This window comes from Neofelis nebulosa, chromosome 18 (assembly GCF_028018385.1).
Source record: "Neofelis nebulosa isolate mNeoNeb1 chromosome 18, mNeoNeb1.pri, whole genome shotgun sequence".
Taxonomy (NCBI): domain Eukaryota; kingdom Metazoa; phylum Chordata; class Mammalia; order Carnivora; family Felidae; genus Neofelis; species Neofelis nebulosa.
The window spans coordinates 746,716-766,183 of NC_080799.1; the positions used below are offsets into that span (position 1 = coordinate 746,716).

Consider the following 19,468-nt stretch of genomic DNA (forward strand, 5'->3'; position numbering starts at 1 on the left):
CTTCCCCTCCCCCAGCAGGCACACACGACTGCTGTCGGACATGTGCGCACACCTGCCCTCCCCTGCCCTACACCCCCCCCAGTGTGCACACCCCGGTCCTAACACCCTCCCAGCACGCACACACCCGCCCTACACACCCCCCCCAGCGTGCACACCCCTGCCCTGCACTAACGCCCTCCCGGCATGCACACCCCTGCCCGACACCCTCCCGTGCACACACCTGCCCCCCCCCAACGCCCTCCCAGGGTGCACACTCCTGCTCCCCGCCCACGCACACCTCTGCCCTGCCCTAACGCCCTCCCAGCGTGCACACCCTGCCCGACACCCCCCAATGCACACCCCTGCTCCCTGGTACACACCCCTGGCCTAACGCCCTCCCAGGGTGCACACACCTGCCCTACAGGCCCCCCCCAGTGTGCACACTCCTGCTCCCCGCCCCATGCACACCCCTGCTCCCCGGTGCACACCCCTGCCCTAAACGCCCTCCCAGTGTGCACACTCCTGCTCCCCGCCCTATGCACACCCCTGCCCTACACCCCCCCATGCACACACCTGCCCCCCCAACACTCACCCCTGCTCCCTGGTGCACACCTCTGCCCTAACGCCCTCCCAGCATGTACACACCTGCTCTAACCACCCCCACCGGGTGTGCACACCCCTCTGCTCCCTGCCTCATGTGCACCCCTGCCCCTTGATGCACACCCCTGCCCTCACCTCCCCCCAGCATGCACGCCCCTGCCCTAAAGCCCTCCCAGCGTGCACACCCCTGCCCTAACCATCCCCGCCCCGTGTGCATACCCCTGTCCAAACCACCCGCAGCGTGTACACCCTGTTTCCCCACCCCCCGCCCCACCGGTGCACGTACCTGGTCGTTGTCATACATGTGCAGTAGCAGCCAGGTCTGCCTCGTCTTCTGGAACTTCCAGTTCTCGTGCTTCTGGCCCAGCTGGGAAGCAAGGACAGGACACGTCAGGCGCCGGCGGGAGCTGACAGACGGGTCTGTGCACCAGGTGGGTGGAGGCCCCTCCCCAGCTGGAGGGCGGCAGACGAGGAGCCGCGGAGGGGGCTCAGGGGCCTGGCGCTGAGAGGACGCCTCACCCCCGAGTGCCTGCCTCCACACCCGCGCCAGGCGGCACGGGCACCAGGAGGCTCCTGAAACCAGCCGCTCCCGCGTCAGCCGTCACCGTGTGCCCGCCAGAGCGGGGACGGCCTTCCAACTGAGAGCTGTGTGTGGAGGGTGAGGGAGAGCAGCCCGGGGGGAGCCAGGAACCCTGACCCCGAGGGTCGTGCTGGTGTGGGCCACCTGAGGCCATGTGACGCCCCCACCCAACCCGCGGCCACGGGGCCAGCCTGCTGACAAGCAGGAGGGAGAGAAGGGCGGCGTGTCTGGGACTCGGGGGCACCGAGGGGTGTGGGCAGGAGGGCGGGGGGTGAGCCCCCAGGGTGTGTCATGTGCCCCAGCTGCAGCCTCGACTGGAGGGACAGTAGCTCGCGGGGGCCGAGGTGGAGTCACTCTTACTCGACTTCACACACACGGTCACGTGACAGCAGAGCCGCCTGAGCCCCGCCTCACGTCTGCCGGGGACCACGGGCACTTTGTGTGGCAGCCACAGAGCAGGACCTGAGCCAGACCGGGTCCCTGCTCCCATCCCGCTGGGGACCCGTGGATTCACATCTTGGATCTGGCCCTGGAGACTGACCGGCGCCCCTACAAAGCGGTGTGCCTTCAGGGCACCACGACCCGGACTCCCGCACCCGCAGATGTGGCACTCGGCCTGTGCCCGGAACGAGTGTGCGGCAGAAATCGGGCCGTGGTCATTAGAGGAGGCCCGGAGGAAGAGCCCAAGAGCCGCCAGGCCTGGCTGATCCCTGCGGGTTAACCCGAGGGGCCCCTGCCCCGTGCTGGTTATCAAGTGACTGCGCTGGCTCACGCCGTCCATCGCCCACTCTGCTGGGGGGAGGGGGGGGGGGTCTTCAAAAAATGGGTTTGCCAGATGGCATGACGTTAAGTAGAAGGAGCTGCAGAGCCATAAAAACAGGACACGGAGGCTGATGCACTCTGGTTCCAGCAAGCAACCCCCTGGAGACGATGGTCCACGAAGCCCTGGCCAGGCCTCCCGTGAGCAGCCTTCACAGCAAGTCCCGTGGCCACAGCTCCTGTGACTCCTCCCCCAAAGGTGTAGTCCCTGGGCTCGTCCGGCCCTGAGGAGTGGCTGTCTTGGGGTCTGCTCCTCCCGGGTCTTGGGTTTCGACTTACTAGCAAGCCCTTTGCTGTGCTTACTCATTCTTTACAATAAACTCGCTCTGTTCAAATTACCATTTGGTTCCACTGACCACCTGCACGCTGGCCAATTCCCCTGCCCTGGAAGATGGCACACGACCTCCCCCAGGGTCTGTGGGGTCCATCCTGGGCTGACGGAGGGTGTGGTGGTGCCGAACTGCACTGCCTGGGACCTGGGGCTCCACGGACCTGGCTGCCATGGCCACGGCGTCGACAACACGGACGGGCTGTGTGCCTGACCCGAGCCAGGGCTCTGGTCTAGCTCAGGCTCAACCCCCCTTGTGGTCACCTGAACCCCCAGACAGTGTTACGGTGGCTTCAGATGTGCCGTGTGGGCCCAAAGGAAGCAAGGGGCGCTGGCTGGGAGCCCCAAGCCCCTAGGCCACGACAGGCAGAGAGGAGGCCCCCAGACCAGGACGACGAGGACACAGGAGTGAAGTTGGGGACGACGGACATGGACAAGCCAGCCCGCCTCTCCAGGCTCCTGCTCCGTCTCAGAGACGCCTCCCTGAGAGGCAGGACCCGTGGGGATAGAGAATGAGAGACCAGGGTCCACAGGGCGGGAGCGGGGACCCCGCACCGGGTGGGCTCCCTGGTGCTAAGGGCTGAGCCCCACCCTCTCGAGGGGGTAGGGACTCGTCAGTGGCTCCCAGAGAACGTGGCTCCGTGAGGTCATGGGTGAAGGGTGCTTCAACAGCCAGACGGGCAGGAGCACGTGCAGCTGCTGTCCAGGCCCCCGGCCCGCGGCCACCCAGAGACACGTGTGTCCGCGGGCCCCGCCCGAGCCCCAACAGCAGCCAGGTTCTGGAGCCCCTGAGCCGGTGAGTGTGTCTCTGTCTCCACCAACCTGTCCCCAAGGCCGCGGTCTTCAGGGAAACCCTAAGAACCCGGCCCCAGGCCTCACACGTGCCAACCCCCACGTTCCAGCCGGCAGTGCCATCGTGGCCCAGAGCAGCCCGTGCTCTCGCGGCAATCAGACGACTGGCGGATTTCGTACGGCCCGGTCCGCACGGCAGAAATCTCTCAGATCAGGGGAAGCTGGAATCGGCTGGCCGGCCCAGGCCCCGGGGGTAGACGAGGGTCCTCCCGCGGTGATGGGGCCGGGCAGCCTCTCGTCCCCGGAAGGCAGGCCCTGAGTCGCTGAGGCCGCGCGCCCTGCTAACCCCCCGCTTACGCAGCACCTGATCGAGTCCCGGCCTGCGCTGGGGATGGGGCTGGGGGCTGGGCGCCCAGCGGGACAGGACACCCCGTGAGGGAGGAGCTGCCGTGTCTGGCTCAGTCGGCAGGAGGGGCCCCGGCGGAAGAGGGAAGAAACAGCCGGAGTCCGTCTCCCTGCCCCCAGCCCGGCGAGGGGTTGGTGTGGGGTCTCCGGGGAGAGCATGCTGGCTGCCTCAGCCCTGGGTCTGACATCCCACAGGGGCCAGGTTGCCCTCGGGGCTCCCTCGGGGCTCCCGCGGGCCCAGAGACCAGCGCTACATTCCAAGGACACGCATGGGGTGCAGCTCCCGCCACACAAGACCTACAGCTGTCAGGCACGGGGACGCCGGGCGGCCACAGGAGCCCGCGCGGGCTGGAGGCGAGGCCGCAAGCGAGGCCCAGACGGCAGAGGGCAGGCGGCCTACCACAACATGGATGGCGTCCCCGGGACGGCCTCTAGGTAATGGGGCAGTCTGGACAGGACAGGCCCCCGGTGGGTGAACGCCAGGGAGCTGGGCAGTCCACGCCGCGGTGGGAGGCGTGGCCTCGGGAGTGAAAACCGGGTCCGCAGCCCGGCCTCTTGCCGTCCACACGGGGTCTACGCAGGCGAAGAGCGCCCGCAGGCCTCTAGCCTGTCCTCACCCCCGCCCACCCCAGGCGGGCTCTGCACCCGTGGAGGTCCACTCTGTGGCTGGCCTGTCCCCCTGCTCCTCTGTCCAGCCCCGGCCCCGAGGCCTCCTGTGTCCAGCCGTGACCCGTGCGCGCTCACAGAAACACGCGTGGGCTCCCAGGCTGACAGCCGAGACCACAGAGGACGACTCTCTCGCTCAAGGACCCACACTGACAAGCAGCAGGCTGGCTCCAGCCCAGGCCCTGCCATCCCCAAGGCTGGTGCCCCACACCATGCTGACAGCCCAACTGAGCCGGGGACCCCACACCCACACGCCAGCGGAGGGAGCAGCAGGCATCTGTCCTCAAGTCCCAGCGGGCCCCCACCCACGCGCTCGCTCCTGCCCTCTCTGGCCACCAACCGGGGACGGCCTTCAGCTCTGACCTCAGAGAACAGGGCTGCACGGACGGTGCTGAGCCCCTGCACCAGGCAGCCCTCAGCATTCTCGAGCTGCTGCTGTGTGTGGTCCCTGCAGGGCTCACCCCTCTAGACCCATGACATGCAGCAGGGCCAATCCAGCCTCTGCCAGGGCTACGGGGGCTGGCGATGCCCCTGCACCCCTGCTGAGTTTAGGGAGGGAGGCCGGGAGGGCTGAGCCAGAGATCTGGTCCCAGCACATGCAGATTCCCCAGCCGCACCCCAGACCCAGCTCTCTCTTCACTGGGACGTGTGGGAGCGTGTGCCCAGGTGACACCAACACTGGGGGCTGGACTCCTTAAGGGGTGCTAGTTCCAGCCCCGTCCACTATGCCCAGCAGCCAAGAGTGCAGAAGCCCCAAGGTCCCACGTTGCTCAGAATTACACATCCCTGAGGCTGGGGACGGGGACCAGCGGACAGGGTCCTCCTCACCCGGGCCAGGCTACGGGACCCTCAGTTCTCTGCCCTGAGGCGGCCAGCCAGCTGGTGTGCTGGATTCCTGCCCCCAACGCAGCCACGCCCAGGGCCAGCAGCTGGAGTCACAGAGCTGGGACCGGGGGCACTCGCCTTCCTGGCTGAGCCCTTCCAGGGACCCCTCCGGGGAGGAGCCGAGAGGGCGCCGCTCGGCAGCCCCCTGGGTTATCGGCATCTCTGGTTTAACACGTACAGGATGCAAACGAGGAACACAGCGAGACACCGCCCCACACCCAGCCGCGTGGCTGTCATCAGCGAGGGCGGGCGCGGACGGGCGCAAGTCGGGGCCCTTGCCGGTGGGGCTGTTAACGTGGCGCAGCCGCCGTGGGCAGGTCTGCAGCTCCTGCAAAAACGGGGTCCCTGGCAATCCCGCTCCGAGGCTGTGCCCGAGACCGAGGAAGACACGTCCCCACAAGATCCCGTACGCGGACACGCACCACAGCATCAGCCACAACGGCCCCGTGCCCGAAACAACCCGAATGCCCACGAGCGGGTGAGCGGATGAACGAAACGTGGCGTATGCGTGCAGCGCGTGATATCTGGCCGCAAGGAGAAAGGGACGCCTGACACGTGCTGCAACGTGGGTGGGCCTCAAACGTTTCGCCGAGCGAAGGAAGCGCTTCGCAAAAGGCCACGCTGTGCGTGACTCCCACGTGCACAATCGTCCGGAATCGACGCGCCCACAGAGACACGGGGTGGACGAGGGCTGGGGTGGAGCCGGGCGGGGCGGTCTGAGGGGAATGGGGAGTGAGTGCCGGGGGCAGGGGCTGCTGCTGGAGTCAAAGGAGTTCGGCGGCGGCCGGGGCGGTTGCGCATACACCGCTCCCCACGATCAACGCACAGGTGAGTGTGTCCGAACTGGGTCTCCCCAGGGAAGACCGCCTTGGTGCTGGCCGCTGATGCCGCTGGACGGACCCCACTTCCGGAGGAGGAAAATCATTGTGGGCGGCGGGGGCGGGGGGAGGCTGCTGGAACCCGTGACTTTACTTCCCCGCAGGTTCCTCTGCCAACAGAAGCCAGCGATTTCACTGGGGCCTGGCTTTTCCAGGAGCTCCTAGAGAGGCTTGCACGGAGCTGCTGGCAAATGCCAGGCTCTGCCTGCCGTGGGAACAGGGTAAACCAGGGTCTGCCAGGCACCCCGAGGGCTCGAGTGGGCACTGGGGGTGGTGGTTCTGTGGTGACACCCACCAGGGCAGGTCCCAGGCTGCGGGGACACCACTGGCCCCAGGAGCCAGATTTGGAGAAGCTCACCCGAGCCCCCGTCCCTCCTGGTACACCAGAGACCCTCCGGACCCGGCCAGGCCCCGCGTGAGAGGGTCGCCTTACCCACGGAGGTAGTCCAGGGCCAGCTGGGCCCCGGAGGGCTTGGCCGGCACGCTCGGGACTGCAGCCTTCCGAAGCTGCTTCCTCTCCTCTTTCCTCCGCTCCTTTTTCAGCTTCCTCTCCAGGACCCTCTTCTCCTCTGGGGTCAGCTCGGGCAGCTCGAGGGCCGTGTCCTGTCCGGCGCCCCAGGCGGCTCCTCCCTGAAAGGCAAGGGAAAACCAGCCTGGAAGGGTGCCCCTCAGCTCCCTGGACCCCCTCCCTCACCCCCAGTACCTGGGGAAGGGGCTGCTCAAAGTCTTGCCCTCCCAGGGACCCCGGAGACCCAGCGCCTGGTGACAAGTCCTGCGGGGAAGGGCCGGGTGTGACTATCTCACCCCAGCACGTGTCAAAGCTCACTGACCTCGGACCTCTCTCCTGACCCTGCACCTGCGCTCACGCACTGGGGACAAGGATTTCTGGGCGGAGAGGAGAGCCCCATCCCCCTACAGCCTTGCAGGAGACCTGCCCCTCCTCCTTTCCCCCTCCCCAGCCCCCCCAGCCCTGCTGCTGTCCCACTGTCTGCTGCCCTCAGGCTGCCCGCAGACCAGGTGCACTGAGGCAGGGCTGAGAGCATACTGCTCAAGGTTGGGGGGTGGGGTACCCACAGAGGCCTTTCCACTTAGGAACCCCTCCCAAGGAAGGCCTGGGTGCCTCCCCCGGCAGCTAAGCAGTTGGTGGACGCAGGCTGCTGGCCTCTCGCTCTCCCCTGATAGGGCCGTGGCCTCCTGACACCCCTATTTCCCCAGATACCTTGCACCCAGCAGTACAGCCCCAACCCGCTCCCCATATCAAACCAAACCAGGCTTTCAACGGGGTGGGGGATCATGACCCCAGGACCTGCACACACGTCCCCTTTCCTGGAAAACCTGGCACACGAGCACTGGTCACTCCGCCTCTGGCCTGGGACCAGGCCACTGCCCCGCCTCTGGCCTGGGACCAGGCCACTGCCCCAAGGCCTCCGGAAGGGCAAAGGCTACCCCAGGCACATCCAGCGTTTGCAGACCTCCCCCTCCCCTCCCCTCCCCTCCCCTCTCGCCTCCCCAGAGGCCAGCTTACAAAGTGCCAGTGCCTTGACAACCTTTGTGTTCCCACTCAACGCCAGATCTTTCCGGAATCTTCTAAAACAAAAGAGACGCTCTCTCTCCAGCTCCCCCCTCTGCCTCCTTTAAAACCAGCAGTGGGGCCTCCAGGCTGCCCCAGGGAGGCTCCAGCAGCCCTGACACCATGTACACGCATGTGCACACACATGCACGGCTCCTCTCACACGGGGTTCACAGGCCGCCAGCACAGGGGTGCTACGGGGGGGGGGGGGGTGTCTCTGGACAGACACAGCCCTGGGGCGGCACATGCCCCCTGCCTGCAAGCCTAGTTGCCTGAGGCCATCGGGATTTCTGAGGGTTTCCTGAGATCCAGGGGAGCAGTGGTGACACCATGATGGGAGGCAGGAGGGCAGGCCCGGTGCCCTCCTGGGGTCTCCACCTTGGCTGAAGACGTGGCCTCGGGGCCGGCCTAGGAAAGAGGCCAAAACTGCAATAAACCCAGTGTTTCTCGAGACCACTTCTGTGCGGTCTGTGCTCCAAGCAGGATGGGCGGGAGCAAGACGCCCTTCCTGCCCGTTTCATCCCGGGTCCCAGGGGGCCTGCTGGTGGCCTCTGAAGAGAAGCGGGGTACAGACCGGCCCACCTGGGCCCTGCTCTTGCAGCGGGTGGGGGCAGAGGTCAGGACACCCCAGGAGCGCTCAGGGAAAGCCAAGCCGCTTGCAGGGTCTGGACGCTCGTCCCGAAGGCAAAGGAGGCAGAGCTGGGACCAGAGCCGGGAGTCGCAGCACGTGAACAGGGGCTGGGGGCGGGGAGAGGGCAGGCCCCTCCCCCCACAGAACCAGACCTTTATGCCCCCCAGAAGGCTGCTCATCGTGGCAGCGGTTCTACGGCAAACGGTTTTAAGAAGCATCGAGAGAAGCGTCAGGCGACAGTCTGCGGTCCGGTTATCCGTTCACGTAGAAAGTGCTATCGGGTGGCGGCAGGGTGCCGCTGTGGCAAAGGGCCCAGGGCCGTGAGGTCAGGGCACCTCAGACGACAAAACCCCCAATGGAGTTTGTGCGTGGCGTCTACGGACGCACCCTAAGCACCCACACGGCGCTGCCCCTGAAGGGCTGGCCGGCAGGGGAGGGACAGTCTCTGCTCGGTCCTCGGTTTACGGATGTGGACAGAGCCCTGCCCGAGCCACATCTGCGTGGCCCCCGGGGCCGAGGATCTTTAGCCACAGTAGTCTCTCCGTAAACTGTCCACAACAGTCTAACCAGTGCTCCCCGCAGCTGGGTGCTCCCCAGGGTCACGGTGGGATCCGCCCCCCTGGAGTCCGGGCCCCCTGACGTCAACTGCTTCGTGGCCCGGAGCTTGGGGGACAGAAGGGACTCCAGAGTCGCGTCCAGAAAACAGCAGCAGGCTCACAGGCCTCCCCACCAGGAAGCCCCCACTTCCTTCTGGTTCTGAACCCAGGAAACAGGTGGGCAGGAAGCCCATGCCTCTGTCTGTGGCACCTTCAGAAATTTCGCTCTAGTTCAAAAGGACACCTTAATCAGACTTACTACCAGGTATCACACGGTAGCACAATTTTGCTTATCTAACCACGAAGAACAAAAAAGAGCGTTTCCTACAACGTTTTAAAGAAATGTTTTATTCTGAAACAAGACGCGGGTACAGTCATCAGAGGCATCGCCGACCCCCACATGGCCTCTGTCCACGTTCTGTGGCACCGTCTGCAGACAGACCTGGAACCCTTTCACTGGTCGGAAACCCACAGCGACAGCAGCAGATTCAAGTGACCGTGAAGGATACGGAACGTGCAGGTACGAACTGTTAGATCCTTCAAAGCCTAATCTCCCCAATCCCTCTCACCACCCCAAAAACCCCGGCTAAAGTAACACGTGAGCGACAGCCACCCCCTCGCGCCCGCGAGAATGAAACAATTTCCCCTTTCGTCTTGCTCGCAGCGTCCTGATTAAAGCGAGAACGATTTCAGAAAAGGCGTGTGCGGACAATTCTGGAAGCTGCTCCTGGAACACAGCCGAGTCTCCAGGTGCGTGTGGTGGTGGGCACGACGCCCTCCGGGAGTCTCGGGCTGGCGCTGAGTGGAGGCAGACGCGGGCTCTGGCCTCGAGGAGCTCACGGCCGGATGTAAGTGAGCTCCTGGAGGACAGGGAGAGCGGCTGTCAGAGCGGCTGTTCGGGGCGGCAGGGCTCCTGGCGGGGCACAGCTCCTGGGTGCAGGGTCCTGCACAACGTAGCGGGGCCTGGACACCCCTCTCAGAAGGCTTTTAAATGCGGGAAACGGAACACACAGGACATGCGGGGCACGAACGGAACCCTTCGTCAAAAGACCGTCGACACCACACGAACCCATCCGTGCGGGTCTGTCGTGCAACCGGGCAGGGGAGCCGAGTACAGGTGACGCCGGGAGCGGTCTCCACCCGTCACGTGCCAGGAAAGTGCCCGTGCCCTCCACACATCCTGCCAATGCCACCGTGGCCTGCCAACATTCACAGCGGATGCCGAAAGTCAGGAGAGACCATGCAAATAGTGTTTCCTTAATCCAGGTTCAAACTCTCTGGGTCTGTAAGTCGGGGTGAAAAACACAACTGCAACCTGAGCCCACCTGCCCAGGCCTGCAGGTCCCCACGACCGTGGGGACAGCCAGGCTCCTTCCCCACCCGGCTCTTGCCACCTAAACCCACCTGGCCTTGGAGGACGGACGTGATGAAAACCGCCAGACCCTCTTCCCAGAAACACACACCCAGGGACACACGTTAAGGAACAGACTCCAGGATCCCAGTGGAGGTGGCCTCCTTGGTTGCCAGAAATGAGGAACTGGAGGGGTGAAGTCTTGTCCACAGACGGTCACAGGTGGGAGGTGGGCAGGGACAGTGGCCCTCGGAGGACAGGCCAGTGCTCCGCAGAGGCTCTCCCATACGGGTGTTCTTCAGAGCCATGGCCTGGGCTGTCAGTGGGACCTGCCGCCCAGTCCCGGCTTCCAGGGCCGCGGCGCCAACCCCCTTGCCAGCACAGGCCCCACGCACCAGACTCCCCAGAGCCAGGACGCCGGTAGAGGTGGACAGCACTGGGCGGCCAGCCTGTGTTTCAGCACTAGGAGACTCGGTTTTTACTCTTGCTGCTGCTTTCTTTTTAATATTTACTTCTGAGAGAAAGAGAAGAGAGAGAGAGAGAGAGAAAAAGAAGAAGAGACAGAGAGAGACACGGGCGCAGCCCGAGCGGGGGAGGGGCAGAGAGAGAGGGAGACACAGACCCCCCCCCCCCCCCCCCCGATGCGGGGCTCAAACCCACGAACCGTGAGATCATGACCTGGGCCGAAGTCGGACGCCCAACCGACTGAGCCACCTGGGCGCCCCCACTTGCTTCTTCGAACCCCAGGACACAAACAGGAGTTTGCAGTGTGGGCAGAATGTGAAGTCTGTGAGAGGCCGATACAGGTGCGGCATCAGGGGGCTGCAGGAAGGCTGGAGAGGACCAGCCCCACAAAACCTCTCATTGGTCCCTCACAGCTTCAGCCCGGGACAGAGTCAGGATGCCACATCTCTCGCAGGGCTGTGCGGGGACCAACCTCCTTTGGGGACAGGGTGGTCTCGAGCCAGCGAGGAGCCCCCCTTGCACCCCCCCGCCACGCTGGCAAAGCCAGGGTGAGTCACACGGCCCAGCCTCCTGCCTGCAGTGTGACGCTGTGGGTGTCCCACGGGGCTCTGTGGGTTCAGCTGGTGCCTTTGCCTGGGGACACAGGGAACCTCCAGCCCCGAGACGAGGACCAGATTTTTCTGGAGACAAAGTCCCCTGACCCTGTGAGGACTTTTTTTTAGGGCACATTTACCCTTTCACGGCTGGCCTGTCCGTTCACCCAAAATCAGCACGTCCAGCCGTGTCCTGGGAGGGCCCGCTCTTGAGTGGAGGCAGACACGGGGACAGACAGAAAGAGCATACAGGCTAAACTTTTGGGGGAGGGATGCGGGTGGAGAAATCTCCCAGGGTCCTTTCCCGGAGGGACGTGTGCAGGTGGTGCCCGTGGGGCTGAGTGACTGATGGGGACAGCTACCTGGCAGACATCGGTGACCCCTTCCCCCTGGTAGGTGTGCGGGGAGGTTCGGGGTACAACTCGGTCAGGCTCAGCGCCGGCTCTATGGGCACCACCTGGGACCATCATCCAGGGCAGAGCGCAGGCGCCTCAGGGGACACAGGTGAAGAGCAGCCCTGCTCTCAAGGAGCTCCAGGGGCACACGGAACAAGGTGTGAACAGGATGAGCTGTGGCCGCGGCCCTGCCCCGAGCCCGTGGACACTGGCAGAAGACAGGAGAGGTGCGAGGAGGCTGAGCTGACAAGGGCTGTGGGAGAAGGGGACGGGGACTAGGAGGACGCCAGCTCCAGGGGCAGACGGGGGAGGCCAGGGGAGGAGCGGACTTGGTTTTGGCACAATTCACAGGACACGCGCTCAGACGTCAAACGTGGGTGTCCGCACAGGCCGGGAGAGGCTTGGGGACAGACAGTGTCCAGGGCCCTGAGGTCTTAGATCTGAGATGACAGGGCACATGCAAGAGGACGCATGGGGACAGGAAGACCGTTGAGTCCACCGAGAACAGAGCTAGGAAGCAGCCCCGCGCTCTAGTTTCCATTTCTGGAGACGCCCTGCTGAGCCCAGGGGGTTCACCTGGTCTGGCACACAAGCTCTGAAGGCCTTTGAGGGCAGGCGGGGTCCCCAGAGAGGCTGTGAGGGCCCCTCCTTTGGAGGCCTCCGTCAGCCAGACCCAGGACGCGCTACTGGGCGGGGCACACCCCCAGCACCTCACAGCCACACACCAAGGCGTAGCCTCCGCCGCTAGAAAAGGAAACGGTTACCTGCTCACCAGAGGTAGGGACCTACGGGGTCTCCTAACTCCAAGGTGGGTCTTCCTGGACTGCAGACCCCAAGGGCACCACGTCCCTGCTGCAGCCCTCACTGCCTTGGGGTGACTTTGCCTACATCGGGGGTGGGGGGAAGGCACAGGCCCTGGCAGGCTCCCCCTGTGCGAGCTCTGTCACTTCCGAGAAGGACTGCCCACCGGCGGGGTCTAACGACCTAGACTCAGTAAACTTTTCCTCCATTACCAGCAGGCCAGCAAGGCGTGGAATCCAGCTGCATCGTGCGGTCAACAGCCCAACCGTGGAATGTCACAGTTATGGCTTCCAGGCACGGATGCCAGATCTGACGGCAAAGGTCACGTGCACAGTCACGCCTGTGTTCACGGCAGGCCGCTGAGCCCGCCCCCCCCCCAGCCACGCCCACCCCCTTCCTAGTAAACTCTGAATCTGCCTTCCTCTCGTTTCCGGAAACGTGTGACTGGCCCGAAATTGAAGGGTGCATTTTCAATCTAATCTGGAAATGCCATCCCGGCAGGTTGATGGCCAGAACGGGCAGAGCCAGGAAGAAAACGAAGTACAGGAATCGTAAATGGGTCTAAAAATAACGTTTAACGCACAAAAAACATGCTTCTGGACAACTTCCAAGAAGTCAGCAGACGCTCGTTCCTGACCCGGCAGTGCTGAACTCGCCACATTAACAGAAATCAGATTCCTAACAACGAAAGCCCAGGAGAAAACTGTAGAGACAGCTCCGTGCCACCCGAGTTCACGGGCCAGGGCGCTGGGAGCAGGCCCAGAACACAGGCTCTCCTGTGCGAAGCCCGCAGAGAGGCCGCTGGTTCCGCACAAGATTTTCCAGAAGGTTTTCCTGCCTTTTCAGCCGCGGTCTGGGCTGCATTCTTCCTCAGGGGCTTTTGTGCCGAGGAAGCGAGGAAGCGGAAACGCCCTTGCCTTTGGGTAGAGAATAGCCTCAGCTCGGGGATCCCTTGCCTTCCGGGCCCTGTAGACTGTGCAAGATCTGCAAACGGTCTGAGCTATGGGGAGAAACTGACACCATCACCCTATTGGCTCCAAAATGAACCAGCAAAATCAAAACAAACGCTGCACGGGATGAATACAGCATATCATTGAATCAACTCCATCCATTGTCAAATATAATTTCCCAGATAATCCCACAGCTAGCATACAGAAACCGTGGGTTAGCTTCTTCTCGCCTTGCCAGAATTCCCGAGCGTGCACCGTGAAAATTCACATTGCCAAATAATGTGTCAAAGCCAGAGACCGTCACAGGCAAAATGGTGATACCCCTGCAGGCCCTCCCCACTCCCCCAACAATGATGATGTGCCACGTGTGGGTGGGACTTGTTTAGATAATGTCGCCTTGGGCTATCTGTCCCAAGCAAAGGACAACACCCATCCCAGGAAGTGGAGAGAGCAAGGACAGACCAGTCCCCAGGTGCACAACAGGGACAAGGTTTAGTCCACTCCCCGGTTTTGCAGAGAAACAGGCTGGAGAGGCAGGGAACTCGCGTGTGGTCACATGGCCCGGGGATGAGACTAGAATCCCGGGTTCTGAACCAGCAATCGGAGGGGCTGCGAGCCCCAGAGACCTTCCGCAAGGAAGAGCTGTTAAGGGCGCACAGCTGGAGACCCCCTCAAGCCCTCCTCCCTAGTTCAGGACACAGCTCGGGGCCCCTCCCCTCTAGCACAGGGCACAATTCGGAGCCCCCCCCCCCACCTCCCCATGGTGCGGGACAGAGCTCGGAAGCCCCCATAACCTCCCCTCCCGGTGCAGGACACAGCTCAGAGTCTCCACGACCTCCCCCTGGTGCAGCACATAGCTCGAGCCCAACCCCAACGACCCTACCCCCCCCCCCCCCCCCCCCCCCCGTGCAGGACCCAACTCGGGCCCCATCCTCACCGTGCCTCGCCGAGGCTGGGAAGCAGGGCGCTCCGGCCCCCCCCCCCCCCGACGAGGTAACCTCTGCGGCGGCGTGGGCCCACCCGCGCCCGACCCCAAGGGGGAAGGGCGCCCCACCCGCAGGGTGAGCCGTCTCACCGGGCCGGGATCTTCCCGGCCCCGGGCCCCCGCAGCACCCCCACCGGGACACGCCCGGCCCTCCGCGCGGGCGCGCTCGTGCAGGGCGGGTCCCCCCACCCCCTCCCCGGGCCCCGATTCCGGGTTCGGCACACTGACCTCCGCGTCTCGGGCCGCCAGCGCGCCCCGGGCAGCCCGGCCGCAGCGCCCGCGCACTGCGCATGTCACGCCGGCCCGGCTCGGCTGGAACCGGATCCAGCCGGCCGGGCGGTGACGCAGGCGCGGGGGCGCTCGGGGGTGTGGGCGGGGCCCCGGGGCCTGCACGTGGGCGCGGACCCCAGCCCCAGCCGGGTCTGCGAAGCAGGCGGGAGACGCGAGGCGAGGCCCACGCACGCTCCCGGTGGAAGGAGGTTGCCGCGAGCGGGAATGGAGACTCGGGACGACTTGTCGGTGGCCGCCGCACCACCAGGTGGCAGCCACAGGGCCCTCGCCCGGAGGCCTGCCTGTTAACAGGCCCTACCCGGGCCCGGACAGGGGAGGAGGAAAACCACAGCTGCAGCGCCCCCAAGTGCTCCCCGTTTCTCTGCCCATCACATGGACCCACGCCCCCCTGGCAGACTCTGGTTACCACCCCACCCCCCACCCCCCGGGGCTGGCCTCATTCCCACCCTTGGGCTCTGTGTACCGAGGCTGCTGTCTCCTCCCCAGGGCCTTTGCACACGCTCTTCTCTCAGCCTGGAGCTTCTCAGCTAGCTCCCCCATCATCCTCAGAGTCAGGGAAACCTCTGCTTCACCTACTGAGCACCCTCCCAACGGCACGGACCCCCCCCCCGGCACCGTGAGCTCCAAGAGGGTCGGGCTGTGTCTGCTCACACCCCACGGACACTGCCCAGCAACACACCAGTGTTCGGCCGAGGCCTGCTGAATGAATGAGTCACAAAGTCTTTCCTTCACCACGTGAACACCCTACGTCTCTTCTCCAGCTTGCACTCCCTCCAGTGAGACTGCAGGTGAACCTTCGGGCACAAGAGGAAACCGCGCGCGGCTGAGAGCCCAGTCTACCCCAGGGCCTGGAGGAGGCTCTGCGGCAGGGCTGCTGGGGGAGGGGAGGGCTTCTGGCCCACCTGTCTGGCAAAGGTCGGGGGCCAGGCGTCCCAGGACACTCTACTCTGGCTGCGGACCCTTCACTGGCCCGCTGCGTGCTGGCTGGCGGGTGTCGCCGTGCCAGCTTCCCAGCCCGATAGGGACCCCCAGGGCTCGGGAGCCAAGCTGGAATCTTTCTGTGCTTTCCCTGTCTGTCACCGCGGCCGCGGGCTGCTCCACAGGGGCGGCGGGGGCAGGCACACGGGCATGGCAGGAGCCTGGGCCACAGCTGGACGGATGCAGGGGAGGGGAGGGCAGGGAGGAGCCCCGCCCACCGGAGACCTCAGCCACTGTGCCAGATGTCTTCCACCTGTGCTGTCTTGCTTCATCCCTGGGATGCAGGCATCAGCACCCCCACTTCACAGGTAAGGAAACCCGGAAATGGTTTTTAAAAAGTTTCCAAGACTGCCGTTGTGGGACTTCTGGGTCCCAGAGGACCCACGTGCTGATTTGCTAGTGCATTCCGGCGTCGCTACTCAGCCTTCAGGCCCTCTGGTTGATGGCTTTCTTGACACCAGTCTGCAGCCCTGGGAGACCTGAGTGGGAAGGGGCAGGAGCCGGCCTGGCAGCAGGGAGGGCGGTGCCGCTGGGTGCACCACACGCAGGGCCGCGTGGCTGAGAGGGTGCCTTCGTGCCCTCCACTCGTCTCTCCCTCCCGGCCACCCTGTCCCCACACTTCACAGGCGAGGAACCTGGGGCTCGGTGGGGGGGGGGCTGCCTACCCGCGACAGTGTCCCTTCCAGGCCCCGTGTGAGGCGCTCTGGCCCCCCGGGGGCACGTGCGGGGGCCTCACGCTGGGCCTGGACGCTGGGCCCGTGGAAGCTCTACCCCAAGCAGGTGCTGCCAGGCCAAGCCTCCCGGCGGCTGTCTGGTCCCGGGCCTCGTCAGCAGCAGCAGGCACGGGGCCGCTGTCCTCGCGCCTGGTTCCGCGCGGGACCTGGTGCAGCCAGAGAACCCTTGCGGACGGCCCAGCTGGTGGAAGGAGCGGCGGCCCTGCCTGCCGTGCGAGCCTGGCACCAGCTCTCCCGTCCCAAGAGACCCCAGAACTCCACCCCCACCCCCCACCCCCGAAACTTGGCTCCTGGTTAGGAGGAGGGGTCGTCGGGCAACGTCTTCACACCGAAGGCTCCTCTGACTCTGATCGCGGGCTATGCTGTGGGCACAAAACAGACGAAAATGCCTGCAGCCACGGACCAAGTGTTGGCGTTTCCCCAAAATTCGTATGTTCAAACCTAATCCCTGGCGTGATGGTAGTTGGGGGTGGGACCCTGGGGAGGTGCACGGGTCATGAGGGCAGAGCCTCGGGAATGGGAACGGTGCCTTCACAAGAGAGACCCAGAGAGCTCCCTTGCCCCTTTCATCGCGGGAGGACATGGCCCGGACATGGCCCTCCCGGAACCCGGACACCGGCAGGCACGGCCCACAGAGCTCCCGTGCCGGCAGCTCCGTCCCACTTAGCCTCCAGGGACAGGCCCGGCGTGGACGGAAACTGTGTGTGGCGGAGGGGTGGGGGGGGGTAAAGCCCCAGGTAAAGAGGGTCTGCTGTCGCCTGCGATCGATCGGGCGGCAGCTGAGCCAAGTACAGCCCAGGGCCTTCGGGGCGGCCTGGCCGCCCCCCCCCGCCCCTCCCCCCCCGCCCCGGCACGGCAGTGCCTTGCGAAGCGGAGCCCCGGGTCTCCTGCCCAGGGGAGTGGGGCTTCACTGGAATTCTGTTAACCGCTGAGTCACCCAACTCCAGGCAGTCGGTCCCTCCCACGACACGGGAGAGGAGGGATCACTTCCCAGCGCGACCACAAAGCCAGCCCTGCCCTGACACCAAAACCAGGCAAAAACAGTACAGGACCAGCAAACTACAGACCCAGATCCCTCACAAATATATGTGCAAAGACCCTAATCAGCAACATATAAGAAGAATCGTACCTCACAACCGAGTGGGGCTTGTTCAATGAGGGATGTGAGGCCGATTCAACATTCAAGACCCAATCCGTAGAAGCCACCCTATCGACAGGCAAAAGACAAAGTATCACACAAGCATATCAACCGACACAGAAAAAGCATCTGACAAAATTCAAATGGCAGTAGTGATCTAAATCCTCAAGAAACTACCTGTGGCGGGAAGTCTTGTCCGCTTGATAAATAACGTCCGTGTCCCTCCCTTCCCAAGACCAGGGAAAGGGCACAGAGATCCTCTGGCCGCTGCTAGTGAGTTCTAGCCCGCACGATGAAGCAGGAAAAGGGAATCAAAGGCATGCAGGTTGCAAAAGAAGAAATACAACGGTCTGTATTTGTAGACGGCACAGTGACCAACACACAAAGCCCAAGGAGCCTACAAGACAACTCCAAGAACTCGTGAATTCGGCAAGATTGCAGGACGAGAGCAATGTGCGTGTGTCCTCTGTGTTTCCGTGACTTGGCAGTCAACACACGGAAACTCAAACTTAAAATCCAGTACCCCCTCCAACCGCTTCCAAAAAACCCACGGGGTTGTAAACCCAATGACACGCGTACAGGATCTGTGCGCGGAACACGGGAAAGGAAATCAGACGGAAAGAAATCAGAGAACGTCTAAATAAATGGAGACCTACTGTGTTCATGGACCGAACACAGCACAGTGAGGAGGTCTGTTCTCCACGAGACGAGACGCTGGTTCAATGCAAAAACCCCAGCAAGACTTTCCGTGCAGGTATACGAGATGACCCTAAAATTTCCACGGAAAAGAAAAGGGATATTTAGAAAAAGAATATTTAGAGCAATTTTGGAAAAGGGAAATACAGTAGAAGAGTCCCTCTATCCGATTTCCACAATTATCACAGAGCTGCCACCATTAAGACCGTTGGCGCCGACGGAGGGACAGGCGCACGAGTGAACGGAAGAGAACAGAGAACCCCAAACCACCTCATTAGCACTTTGAGTTTTGGCAAAGGTGTACAGGTACTTCATTGGAGGAAAGAGTCTCTTCAACGAACGGTCCTGGACGGTCATAGGCAAAAAACAAACCTCGAACCACAGAGGATGAACAGGTGGCAGGCACTCGGCGTCCTATCTCACACGCGCCTGTCAGAAGGGTCCACGACGCCGTGGCCGCCGGCATGGACACGGAGCAGCGGGAATCTCCTGCCCCGCCCGTGGCAACGCGACCCGGTACAGCCACTTTGCAAGCCGGTTTGGCCGTTTCTGACAAAATGTGCCTACTCTCACCCTGCCATCCAGTCATCCTGCTCCTTGCTACTTACCGAAAGGAACTGAGAAGTTACGTGCACACCAAAACCTGCACCCAGACGTTTACGGCAGCTTTGTTCACAACTGCCCACGTTTGGAAACAACCATGTTCTTCAGGCGAGTGCGTAAACAGACCGTGGACCGTCCAGGCAAAGGAGTGTCGTTCGGCACTGAAAACCGAGCCGTCGAGCCATGAAGAGGCAGGGAGTAGCCTTCAGTGCGTGTTACTGAGTGAAGGAAGCTAGTCTGAAAAGGTTTCGTGCTGATGACTCCAACTCTAGGATGTTCTGGAAAAGGCAAAACTGTGGAGACGGTAACAGACCGGTGGGCGCTGGGGGTTATGTGGGCGGAGGACAGGGATGAACGGGCAGGCCACGGAGGAATTTTCCAGCAGGGAGACTACTCTGTAGGACGCTGGAACGGTGGACACCCATCCTCGACGTAAGCAGACAAACAGCCCAGTTAGAAAATGGGGAAGAACTCGGGGACGTGCCACCAGAGGGCTATGGGTGGCAAAGCACGGGACGCGGTGCGTGCCGTCACCAGGCATCAGGGCAGACAAGGCATCAGAGCAGGAGGAGGCCGCTCCACTCCCACCGGCGAGGAGGGCAGCTCAGACCAGCAGCGACAGCGCCCCGCGTGGACCTCACACACGGCTGGGAGGAACGCACAACTGCTACAGCCGCCCTGGAAAACAGTTTGGTTGGTTCTTTTTTTTTCATGTGTATTTATTTTTGACACAGAGCACGAGCAGGGGAGGGACAGAGA

General features: G+C 63.5%; 1 protein-coding gene across 1 annotated transcript in view; it reads right to left on the reverse strand.

Moving 5' to 3' along the window:
- C18H7orf50 (chromosome 18 C7orf50 homolog) overlaps positions 1-19,468 on the reverse strand; it is a 110,580-nt gene that overhangs the window by 4,875 nt on the left and 86,237 nt on the right. The window contains exons 3-6 of the mRNA XM_058711884.1: positions 6,366-6,562; positions 5,273-5,419; positions 1,701-1,869; positions 866-1,180 (exon numbers count right to left, since the gene is read on the reverse strand). Coding sequence (XP_058567867.1) covers positions 866-1,180; positions 1,701-1,869; positions 5,273-5,419; positions 6,366-6,562 — 828 coding nt within the window. The remainder of the gene's footprint in view (positions 1-865; positions 1,181-1,700; positions 1,870-5,272; positions 5,420-6,365; positions 6,563-19,468) is intronic.